The sequence below is a fragment of the Borostomias antarcticus genome, assembly GCF_949987555.1.
Source record: "Borostomias antarcticus genome assembly, chromosome: 7".
Taxonomy (NCBI): domain Eukaryota; kingdom Metazoa; phylum Chordata; class Actinopteri; order Stomiiformes; family Stomiidae; genus Borostomias; species Borostomias antarcticus.
The window spans coordinates 7,062,601-7,075,463 of NC_140240.1; the positions used below are offsets into that span (position 1 = coordinate 7,062,601).

General features: G+C 47.7%; 1 protein-coding gene across 1 annotated transcript in view; it reads right to left on the minus strand.

The window, feature by feature from the left end:
- The window catches only part of LOC311311323 (band 4.1-like protein 1), a gene marked incomplete at both ends in the record, with an annotated part of 30,462 nt that extends 18,251 nt beyond the window's left edge, over positions 1-12,211 (minus strand). Inside the window, 8 exons of the mRNA XM_084441003.1 lie at positions 123-210; positions 627-845; positions 1,252-1,327; positions 1,617-1,659; positions 3,492-3,596; positions 6,729-6,896; positions 7,125-7,237; positions 12,142-12,211. Of these exons, the coding sequence (XP_084297129.1) occupies positions 123-210; positions 627-845; positions 1,252-1,327; positions 1,617-1,659; positions 3,492-3,596; positions 6,729-6,896; positions 7,125-7,237; positions 12,142-12,211 (882 nt within the window). The remainder of the gene's footprint in view (positions 1-122; positions 211-626; positions 846-1,251; positions 1,328-1,616; positions 1,660-3,491; positions 3,597-6,728; positions 6,897-7,124; positions 7,238-12,141) is intronic.
- Positions 12,212-12,863: the final 652 nt, after the last annotated feature.

A 12,863-nucleotide genomic window follows, 5' to 3' on the forward strand; every position in this document is an offset into this window, starting at 1 on the left:
GGCAGGAGGAGAGAAGCCTGCCTCAGAATCATAAGATAACACCAGCATTCAACATAACAATGTTCACATGAGCTCAGCCTGGAGTGAGTAAACTCGCATTCCGTCCGAATACGACAGTTTACCTTGGCATGGTGGAGGTCCACGCCATACATGGACAGCTTCTTTCCATTCTCCAGGAAGTTAATTTCCGCCTCGGCAGGAGTCATGCCCCTGAAGAAAGGTACAAATCCAAACAATCACCGCCAAAACACCGCCGCCTCTTTCGCCACGTACAAGCCGCACAGCGTGAGACAAATTATTTCTCATAAGAAGACTGACATTTTTCCATCCCTCGTGTGACTGCTGTTAGTCGGCAGCCCCAACCCCTACAGACAGCTCCTTGGCCTCATGCCAACCACCGGTGCCAGTCCAGAGTGGGGAGGAGAGCCGCAGAGGTGCCGACATGTTGGCAGGCCTTCAGTGGTAGAGACAGCAATGGCAGCTGCCGGGGCAATGTGTTGGCATTAATCAACATATGCGTGTCGGGCTGTTTGACACGTCTGGGGTAGCAGCTCACCAGCAGGATCCGACGGCTCCGTGCGAGAGATACTGTAAGGGCGTGATAACGGCTCGTGGAGCATACGTACTTGTAGTTGTGGTGCAGCTCCATCACCCTCTCCTCCAGCTCGCGGGTCTGGTTGGGGGCGAAGCGGAAGTCGCTGACGTAGTCGGTGCCGTGGTCGTCGTGGTCGTAGTCTCCGAGCTCGGCCTGGACGGCGTAGGAGCCCAGGAGGGCGTGGGTGACGAAGGAGCAGGGCAAGCGGCCCGACAGCATGTCATCCCTCAGCTGCAGACACAGGTAGTACCTTCCAGGGGACAGGGGACGAGGAGGGGGACGTGAGACACAACGCAGGCCCAGGTCGCAAGCGAGCTCCAACAGGAATTAAGACCAGCTAATCCATAGCAGTCAATGGAATTTTCAGATGTAATCTCTTAAGTGTAGTAAGATTTGGAATTCTTCAACAACTAGGCGTGAATATGCTATGTAAATTATGACTATCTTCCAGCATCTCAGAAATACTTTTTTTTTTATATAACATCACTCACTCCTGCCTGAGGAACAGCCTACTGCACAAGCAAGCCAGAGGAGTGTGTGTGTGTGTGTGTGTGTGTGTGTGTGTGTGTGTGTGTGTGTGTGTGTGTGTGTGTGTGTGTGTGTGTGTGTGTGTGTGTGCGTGTGTGTGTGTGTGTGTGTGTGTGTTCCTTGCCAACCTGGTAATATCCTCTGTAAGCTGGGAGGGATCTGGGGGGTAGAATTTGACAGCAAAGGCAAAGTTCCATGGAGCAGCTGAGGACAGATATAAAGACAATGTGATGAGTCTGCTGTGCCAAAGAGACCAGACATCTAAGGCATAGTGACACAGTGATAGTACAAGATATTAATATGTCCTAGCAGGCCCTTAAAATAGTATTAAATAATGTCAAATCCCCTTAGGTATACTATACAATTTAATTAAAATACTATCAAAAGTAACACATTTACAGCACTTTAGAGAATTCTTTGAAATTCTACTTGTCATGTCTTTGAGCACAAAGCCTGTTGTATGCATGCCATGTCACCACGCCCAAATACTCACTGCGCATCTGTTTCTTGATCTCCTTCGATGGATCCAACCAGTTCTGAAAGACCAAGAGTACAATTAATTCACAGAACAAAAGTCTCAGCTTGTCAATGTGGATAAATCCCTAGAAGTAGGCCCTCCCCAACCGCGCTGTTCGGCAGGAGGAGTGAAGCGCTCATTCCAGCATTTGTTTGTGAAATTCAAACTGTGGTCTCTTATCTCCTCAGCCCACATCAGGTCTGATCACTGTAATAATAGAACTTGCCACATGGGGCACTGTTTCTGGAAGAAAATACTTCCATTAATACAGCCATCACTTCAATGCACACCGACTCTTCAAGCCCTGCTCTTTGACCACAGCACCAAGCCGAAAGCCCAGTGATTTAAACAGGAAGTGCGTACACCCCTATGGTGACGGCGGTAAATGCAAGTGGTGAATGCATGTGCTGCAGAAGGCTGACAGTGAGCCCCCCCCCCCCCCCCCCCCCCTCCCAGCATGAATGGCACACCCGGGTTGCTAAATAGTGCTGAGAGTCTTTTTGGCAGACAGTAAGACAGTATCACATCAGTGGTGTGGGAGGCTGAAACAGCACAGCGGTTTCGGCCATACTTGGTGTTCCTGTCAGTTTGAGATACAACCCCCCCTGCAAACAAACACACCTACGTGCATATTGCTCACCCCCACCCCCCCTCCAGACACACACACATACTTATCAGCCACCTAATCAGCCCCCCAGCCCTCTAAACACCATAATAACCCACAGCCCTTTGTCATCCTCCTGTATTTATTTGATTTCCACATAGGCCAAAGAGCACTCGATTACCAAAAAAGCTCCATGTCCTTTGTCTGCTCTGTATAGAGCGTTCCGGCAGGAGTCACATTGTTCACTGTTCAATGCCCTGTTCTCGGGAGCATCAAACATCGCCATAGTTCGCCATAGTTCAGATGTTTTCCCAAATGGTTTGACGATTATATCCTCATAGAGGGGCATGGAGGAGAGTCTGAAGAGATATTTCAATCTCACCTTGTTTGGCTTACAGTCACAGAGAACCCCAGACAGAAAGCTCAGGCTAGCCTGAGATAAGCCTGCTTTTGAAGAGCCGGCCGCCCTGCTCTCTCAGGGAACACCTGTGCTCTCTGAGAGATAAATGCTCTGGAATTTCTCCCATTTTCCTCTCTGCTACTGCCCAGTCGGTGTGCGTACGGCTTTGGACCGGGCTAGCTCAAGAAAACCTCAACCACTTGCGACACCAGTCAACAACACGCTATCAAGTCACAACATGCCATCTGCTAACCATGCAGACATACACAAACTGCTAACTGCAGACAATGGAGATGGGGTGATGGGTGACATGTTTGCTTTCCAGCTGGTTTCCACTTCTCCTTCAAAGACAGCTGAACCCTCCTGTCACCCAGTGGGCCGTCACATTACCTGCCCTGTGGGAAGGTGCAGCAGGGTAAACCCATAATACCCACAACACAGAGCCCTGACGGAGCCCTGACAGTTGTGACAGTTTTGTTTCAGAGCTAAATCTTAGCCTGTGGCACAATGACCATAATTACACTAGACCATAATTACACCATTCAATTATAATTAGCTACTCTGCCTTGGTCCTTTTTAAGAGAGTCTACAGAGATCAATGGCACACAAATCAAGCTTTCTAGTGCCTGAGAATGTTCAAGTGGGTTTTTTTGTGTTTGTTTTTCTTCCTCTCCAAGTCTGTAAATCGCTGATTGACCAGAGTATGATTGGGCATGCTAATTTCCATTTCCAGTCTCTCTCTTCAAGTGATTTACTGTTGCTTGAGCCAACTCTGCCAGTAGCTGCAGTCAGAGGAATTCTGATTGTTCTGAGAGCAGTATTTCATGGTGGACAGACATACACCGACCTTCTGACTCTCTGCATCGCTGAACATGAGGCCAAAGTAGTCTTTCTCCAGCAGGTTGAGATGTTCACACACCATGTCCATAAGCACCTGCCCTTTGGAGTGCTTCTGCAAAGAGAAAGACACACAAAACATATGAGAGTCAAATAGTATGTCATTTCTGGTAGAAGACAACACAAAGTATGTTATTGCTTTTTATCATTTTGGTAGACTATTGAGCAAAATGACATTCACACGTTGATTTCTTACGACAGTACATCATCTGATTTAGAGTTCATGAGTGTCGGATCGATGTAATAAGCGCCTCGCTGCACTACACACTCGCTGCACAGTGTCATCCTAGCCGTTTTGCATCATACCCTGCACGTCGCAGTGGTGGGGTACCTCGAAGTATAGGTGCGCACGACGATTTTCATCCAGGATATCTACCCAGCAGTGTGTAGCTCGCAAACATTAGTTTCTACAAGACAGATTCTGTTCTCAATGCAATAAAACAGCTTTGCCATTGAGAGCTGTGTTATAGTCAAGGTGCATCAAATACCTGACAGGGGAAACAACCTTCCAATTGTTGGGGAAGATTGCTTCCTGCATGGAGTTTTCCAAACTACTGATGGACTTGACTGTGGTATCTGTCTTTTTTCATTCCTAGGATCGTGACAGGTAATATTCTGTACCAATAACCAAATGATCGAACCCATGCCAAGATTGGGAAGCAAATCTGTCATGACACCACACACACACACACACACACACACACACACACACACACACACACACACACACACACACTTTTCCCTGAGGTGTGTAGCCTGTGTGCCGTGTCTGTGCGAGCAGTGCGTGTGGTTCTGGGGGTACTGAGGCGCTGTGGTGCTTGAACGCCAGCCTTCCCTCGAGCCTAGTTTCTGCAGCGACAAGGAAGAGGAGCAAGCTGTTGCCAGGGAAACAAGATGCACTGTGCTCTCTCCCTAGTCTCCCAAGGCTTCAGGATCAGTCCTCAATATGTCTCCTTTGCCTCATTATGGGTGATGGGATGGTAGTAACACTTGGAAGCCCCCCCCCCCCCCCGGGAAATTTGATTCACATTCCAGACAAATTGCAGCGAGAGAAAACGCGACATGGCTAAAATGACAGACATAACATGGGTGCATTTTAGCTGACAATGAGTTCTCACTGTCATTAAGTACAGGAGTCTCCCTTTGCAGGGTTTTGGATGGTGCATGGTATGGGAGGTGGTCTGGTTGTATGATATTTGGAGCCGGTAGAAAGATAATGGGCATACTAATCAGACACAGAGGGGTTTCTCCTTAGCTTCACAGCAATGAATTTAACTGCACTCTCAGTCCCAACGCAACACACCGCAAGAAATACTCCCAGAGGGAAGAAATACAGAACACGCAACAGGCGTAAACCACAGGGCCTTATACAGTACTAAAAACAAACTATTGCATTATTTTGCACTATTCAGCACAGCAAGGCACATCCACACATGGGCTGCTAGAGTAATGCCCCAGTGGTTCTGAGGGGGATGAGAGCCCCCCAGCCCCATACCCACACCCACACACATACACACACACTCACTCCCAGGGGGAGACAGAGTCAAGCAGCCATGGCAAAGATGGCTAATTAACCCATGGATGCTGCACGATCTCCAGTAAAAGTTGTCCCTAAATGGTGCCTGCCTTCCCTCAACGCTATTATTATCAACACCCAGAGCATGGAGGAGGTGTGACAGGGTAGGCCTGACATTCTAGCCCAGTAATTAGACACAAGATGGGGGCAAAAACCTATCAATGAGTGAGGTGGGAGGCTTCTTACAGTGCTGTACTGCAGATTGTTATGTAAATCTGGTGTGTGAAGAATGGCCTGACCAGCCAAGGTCAATTTTTACATCATCTTCGGCAATGAATGGGAGAGCTGTACAACTAAACCCAGGAGAGCGCATGATTCGTCGTGGCACAAAAGATTTATCAACATACAGTAATGGGAACGTGTGTTTTCCAAGGTTATGAGGTAATATTCTTACCTGTGACTTAATACTCTCACTCATTCACACACACACACACACAAACACACACTCATTCACACACACACACACACACACACACACACACACACACACACAAACACACACACATACAGTACATATGCACACACGCAAACAAACAGACAAACACTGCCGCATGTTCATACTGTATCTCAAGGGGCTGCTCTCAATAAACGCTGCCATTCTATTTTCTCCTCGGTTGCACCTGGATAGCAATATGTAATGACTATTGATTTCCCATCACTTCATCGCTGGGTTTTCATAATGGATTTTATTGGGCAGTACAGGACATCCTCTGATGCATCATAAGGGAGAGAATTTCTCTTCTCCTCTAGCATGTTGTATATCTAGGAAGAGGGACCTGGGAAGAGAACAGAGAGAGAAAGAGAGAGAGAGCAGGATAGAGAGGGAGAGAGAGGAAAAGAGAGAGAGAGAGCAGGGTGGTGTAGCGTAGGCACAGGCTGCCTTGCCTAGATTAGCAGGAACTCTGATTAACTCTGCCATCACACACACAGGGGCAGGGTTAGCCAGACAGAACCGCAGCACTCTAACTAGTGTGTCTAGACTACGTCTCTGTGCCCAAAATGGAGGAAGGAATAAAAGAAGACATTCACAGCTCACTTACATAAAAGAGCCTCAGATACAGGGAGCACATAGAAGTCCAGCCATGGGACAAGATCATCTCACTCTCCTGCACCCGCTAACAAGCAAAGGAGAGGAGTATGAAGCTATACTGCTCTACTGAACTGTAGCAGCCTTCGCAGGCTAGCCACACAACTGTCTATCTTTCTTCAAGCACTCTAGTCGTGGACCATCTGCTGCCCACAGACTGCTGACGACCAGCACATCCTCCTCTTCCATCGCTGTACTCTGTTATGTTTAATAGAGAATACAACTTCGCCTTGGCCTTGTTCCCTAGGGCGTTCCCAGCATGCACCCGCTCTGTCATTCCCTGTGTGCCTGCCTTATCTGTTCTCAGCAGCTACATAACTTGAACACAACAAAGACAGCATCATGCTCTGAAGAAAGAGACTAGGTGCGTCTGCTACAAGGGCAATACTGACAAAGACAATACCTTTTTCTTTTTTTTTATGCCTTATTGGTTGTTAAATTTTAAACAGCACAAGTTGATTCCGTTCCACAATAGTAAAACATGGCACTATTCTAGGAGAGGATTTAAATTATCCAACACTTACCTCAATCCCTGCCTCGTATTCGGTTGTGTCCAGCAGGGTGACCTTGAAGGGAGCGGTCTTTGGCCGCTTCGAGGACTTCTGTGGGGATTTGGTGGTCTTGCTGGGGGTGGTCTTCTCTGACAGATCATCTGCATCCCTGTGGTCATCCAGAGGTTTGGCGTCCTGGTCCTTGACGCACAGAGGATTATCATGGGTCAAAAGTCAGGGAACTGTGTCCAACAACCGTGAGGGTATTACTGAAACTACACTGTGTGTCAATGTGTTATCACATAGACACAGAGTCTAATAGGATATAACTGCTTAATTTGGGGGACGCTCAGTATACCAAAATTCTAGACGAAATGGGAGGTTGATATAGTACAGCACATTGAGGCAGCGCCAAGGGACACCCCTTACCTGTTTGGCCATCTTGCCGTCAGAGGCAGAGTCCTGCATCGCTGCTACTGCCCCCTTCAGCTGGGAGGACTCTACTGCTGCCTTCTGTACCACGGACTCTGGGCCCGGCTCCGCTGGCAAAGCAACTCAGCTCCAACCTGAGGAGGGAGATGGCAAACACACACAGCATTTGTTAGGAATGATTCAACAGCATGGTAGTAATGTATGTTGATTTTTGAGGTGTGGTTCCTCACCAAACACGGTGGCAGATAGTGAGGCAACCAAAAACCACAGGTGAGAGCCGCGAGAGAAGAACACACAGTTACTGTAGCTACAGCACATCCGCCCACACACTAAAGGGTAGGATGCAATTCTAAGAAGCACTTGAAATAGTGTTCACTGCGGCTTTAAAGTCTACTACTTAGTGTCAGCATCTACTAAAGCACCTCATCTTCAAGGACATTCTCTTTATTAAAATCAAGTCTGACAATGATCTTTCATTCAAGCAGATCTCAGCTTCAAAGACTAGAATCACACAAGAGCCGGCTAATTAATTTAGGCAAGAGAGTGGATTGATTTTCAGCATAAAATGTCAATCTGAAATGGATGATTACAGTATGTGCATGTACAGAAGATATTCACAGAGAGATATTCACAGAGGACTGACAGTAGTAAATTGGCTTAGTCATTACAAGCATGCAGCTGCTATGGACGATGAGAAAGCAATAGGCTCTAGAGGGATGGAGGGGTAATCTTGTCTTTGTAAATGTAAATCCATCAATAAAAGTAAGGGACCGGATTTCACTGTTTCTCACTCAGACATGGACTGGAGACCGCTAAGTCAGTTCTACTCAAGCTCTCAGTGGAAGAAGCAGTTGCACTCAAAAGTGTCACGTACAATATCTCAGGAGCTTGTATCTAATTAAATCTCAGTTTGACCCCTGAGCTCCCTGATCTGCCCTCAGGGCACAAATCACATCACCGTAATTCACTAGGGGTGACTGTGCACATCAGGCCATCACTGCAGGAGGAACACCGAGGAACACCGAGAGAGAGAGAGAGAGAGAGAGAGAGAGAGAGAGAGAGAGAGAGAGAGAGCATGACCATGTTGGAAATAAGTGTTTACACTTTCACATGTCATCCCTTGGATTACTGTTTTTACTCAATCCATAAATAAACTCAATCAATCAATCAGAGAGAGAGAGAGAGACCCAGGGAAGGCCACCCAGGGAGGGGTCATGACATATCGTGTGTAGTTAAAGCAGCATGAAGACACGCCTGTCTCCACTGTGCTATCATATCCGCGTCTGTCTCATTACGTTCAATCACACAGAATTGGCAGAAATTAATTCCCTTCCTCAGGGACAAGGATGAGCCTGGTGAGCGGCATGTCAATCCCACAGCGGGGCTAATTTCCCCTGGCTGCCTGGTCCAGCTGCGGTCTGGGCTAGATGGTGCTAAATCAATTTTATGAATGGTGGAAATTACTGCCAGGCAAAACCTGCATCGTGCAGCAGACTCCAGTGGGACTGGAGGGTCCTGACGGAAGGGAAGGCAAAGAGACATGTGTCTCTCTGGTCTTATCATCTCTCGTCTCCTTGACGGTCTTAGTGGTGAGGTGCTTCTCCCTAATCAAATGTGCTACAGTATGTGACGCGACTGTCGCCTCTCGTCGCCTCGCACTCACACGCAGCCTTCATCTTTAACACCTGGCTTCGAGTGCTCTCTGAAAACTGTGGCAAATAACCCAAGGTATTCATTTACAGCTGTGATCGGGTTGAGATAGCAGGCGAGAGCGCATATTGGGCTTTTGAGCTGGTCACGCAGCCGGTTCAGTTTATTCCATATTTACTCACATCTTTCCAGAGACATCTCACTGTCTCTTTGCTGGATCAGTACAGGGGCTGTGTGCGCATGTGTCTGCATGCATGATTTCACATGCTGTGTAAGGCAGTAAAGGGCAGCATTGCTCTGATTGAGTATATCCGGTATGCTGAATACACAGATGCATGCACAGTCTTCATTCTTTCAATTATTTCTCTCTCTCTCTCTCTCCCTCCCACATGATCACATACAGTACACACACACACATACACACACATGCTGTACACACACACACACATGCACACAAATGCACACATACACACGCACTCACTCTTGTTCCTCAGGTTTAATTGGGTCCCCAATCTCGAGATATTTGATGGATTCAGATTAATTACCAAATTAGCATGGATTGATGTCACAGGAAGGAGAGGAGCCCTCAGAACACATTCAATTCCTGTCACAGACCATTAGCCCTAATGGCCCCTTCCATGGACACACAGTCACTGGGACCTCTGCAGAGGAGAGAGAAAGCACCGGCAACCATTGCAACCGGCAGCATCAGCGTACAGTGATGTGTCTACACATAGGCTACAGAGCTGTCTCTTCACCATTATAGAAGTGGTCTACTAGATACACTCTCCATCACTGACCCACTGTTCTATTGGTCGGTACACTGCAGTCATTATGGAGAAAAGCTAATTCATTCATTCATTCATTTATTTATCTATGGAATATTTCCTTTTTTGTGCACTACTCTCAGTTTCTTCTCCTTGCCCTCTTTTATTCTTCATTCTCACCACAAAGAGGTAGCTGGCTTTAATCTGTGAGCCGGGAGCAGAGGGAGGAAGAGAGACTGCGCATGCGGAAGAGTACTGGCTCAGCTCGGAGATTCAGTTGCCATGGTAACAGTTCGGAACCCCCCCCCCCCCACACACACACACACACACACACACACACTGGAGCGTTGATGGAGAGAGAGGGAGGAAGCGAGAGAGAGAGAAGAATAGGGAGCCAAGGATGGAGGGATCGAGGAAAAGGGGAAATAATGAATGGCTAAAGAGGGAAAAGGCTGATTTAAAGGATATGCAGTGAAGGATGGCGGTTAAAACATAAAGGAATGCCAAGCATTAGTGTTATTCATCTGAGCAGTGAGTAGGACCACACAGCTCCCCTGACCAGAGGGGACTACGAGCACACACCCAAGCTGCTTGCTTTGTCTAGAGGCCGAGAGGGACATGGGCCCAGTCACACACACCTCCCCCTCCAGGCCGCTGGGAGCCATTCACTGGCACTGATAACCTCCTCCTCCCTTCCATCTCTATAGCAGGCTAAGGGACAGAAAGAGTCCTCCAACACCTAGTCTCTATCCCACACCTGCCAGCCACCAGACAGTCAGCCTGTGTCAAAATGGGGCCCTGCTTGCCAACCTGTCACCTCACCTGGAGAACCCAGACTGCACTATGGTGACTTGACCACAAAGTATTGAGAAGCCTCATCAATGTCTGGGTGAATTATCCTTCTCTCATTCCACACTACCTCTAGTGAAGAACCATGGTCATATCTAAGATTATCGTAGGTTAAGTCGGGAAAGTTTTGCTATCCAGCTAAATTTTCTTTAACTAGCGCTACAAGGAATCGTGATCACAGTCAGGCGCAGGAGTGGCGTGTCTATTGCAGATCCAAAAGTGGATTCCTTTTTACTACCTTCACGAGGATTACTGCCCTGTCATCCTGCAGACCTAACATCACTGCTATTAGCCATAGCCTGCAGCCTACCTGCCGCTATCACCTGCGAGAAACCACCTGCTCCACCTGCGCATCCCAGCTGCTACTCTCTGCTGAGTAGCCTACGGTGAGGCAAGTGCTGGCAAACTACTACTACTGCGGTGCCACTACAACCACTACTGCTGCTGTTACTACTTAAGCTAAGTTATGGTTTAGAGAAACTAGGTTTAGCTACTGTAGGTTAAATTAAGCTAACGTTAAACTAAATTAAGTTAAGCTAACGTTAACCAAGTTTAAGAATCTAGGTAATGTTAACGTTACCGCTAAAGGTTAACGCATTTGGTAAAGAGGTAACGTTAGCTAAACGCTATTCAGTACTTTGAGATTGTCTCACAATGAAAAGTGCTTTATAAATAAAATTTATTATTTTTGTAATTATTTATCTCCTCTACATCTTTCTTCCTCTCTTTCAGACTCTGCTGACCTGCCCCATAGTGCACTGTAGTGTCACACTGTCACCTGTGAGGTCATGGAACAACTAGAGGCACTTGAAAAGAAGGAGGGGCTTCATGGAGACATTTACTATCAACACATCTGTGCAGGTTGTCACTCAGCCTTACAAGCCTGGAGTAACAGTGATGGAGGGTGTCCAAGCTTTGCCTGAAGCACTTTTCATGATCACCATGCACCTGAGGTAGTGGATACACACACAAGGTGTGTTTTCAGGTATGATTTCAAGTATGTATGTTGCTTATGCCTTGCCCCAAGAGCACACTCCAGGCCTCGTGTCTTTCCTCCACACTTCCTGGAGCTGATGTTTGCTGAGAGAGAAGGCCTGGCCTCGGGCAGTGTGGCCTCCCGGTCTTGTCTATGAAGAGCATGACTGTACATCTAAAGAGTATTGCTGTTACTGAGGCACCCCAAAGCTCACACTCCACATTCCTGCATTTAACACTGCACACCTGGACTTGTATGTACTCACGCACGCACACACGCACGTGCACACTCACACCCGACCTTCCTATCTTACCCTAAATCCTAAATGTAACCCTAACCATAACCTTTGACCCCTAACAGTAATCCTAACCCTAATTGTAACCCAAACCCTAAACCCTAACTTAACCTTAACCATCCTGTGACCCCACAAATGACATTTCTTGTTTAACTATTTGCTAAAGCACGAACACACACACACACACACACACATGCACACACACACAGAAAAGAGCCCAGCCCTCAGCACTGCTACCTTCAAAGAGTCTGAACCACAACAAAACACTTGTCGCCTTCAACGTTTGACCATTTGCTGAGACGAATGAGGCAATCTCACAGTTTGTCTCTCCTAAATGAAAGGGCCTGTTAGAGCATATCAATCCCAACAAGCTTAGAGGAGAACCCTGGAGAACCGTGAGCTAGGTAGAAGTGGCTTGTCCCACCACAACGCCGCAGAGACATCGTCCTGTCACACTGCAATCTAATGGCAACTGACCTTTCCCATGCGGCGTGGGAGTCCAGCGAAGCACGCAAGAGCAAGGACCTCCTGAGGGATCTGCCTCCATGGCTCCATGGCAGGGTGACTGGAAAAGAAGGCTAGGACTTTACTCCTCCCAAGATCATGCCTGAGTCTACATCTTACCATTAAAACCCCTAATACACTCTGACTTTCAATCTGAATTCTGAGAGTACCTGGTTACCCTACCTCACCTGTCAGCAGTAGCATTTGAGGTCAGGTGTGTGTAAGGGAGAGAGGGAGAGGTCATTGGGGCGTTGGGAGCACACACAGATGGGTGAGCATGCACCATGAACCCCGTGGGTGAGGTGAGAACGCTCAGAAACACAGCCGGTGTCTCCTTTAGGCAGAGTAGGCAAATGCCTAGGGCCTCCGGCCTTGCAAAACGTTTTTTGTTTTAAACTATAAAAAAGTGTTAACGTTCTCATTGTATACAGTACATGCCAGTGATCATAAAACCCAGATTTCTGGGAGGCCTCTCCTCCCCCAGCTGGGGCGGCTGTAGCTCAGTTGGTAGAGCGGGTCGTTCAGTGATCGAAGGGTCAGTGGTTCGAATCCCAGCTCCGACTGTCCACATGTCGAAGTGTCCTTGAGCAAGACACTGAACCCCAAAATTGCTCCCAATGAGCAGGTTAGCACCTTGCATGGCAGCTACCGCCATTGGTGTGTGAATGTGTGTGTGAATGGGTGAATGAGAGGCC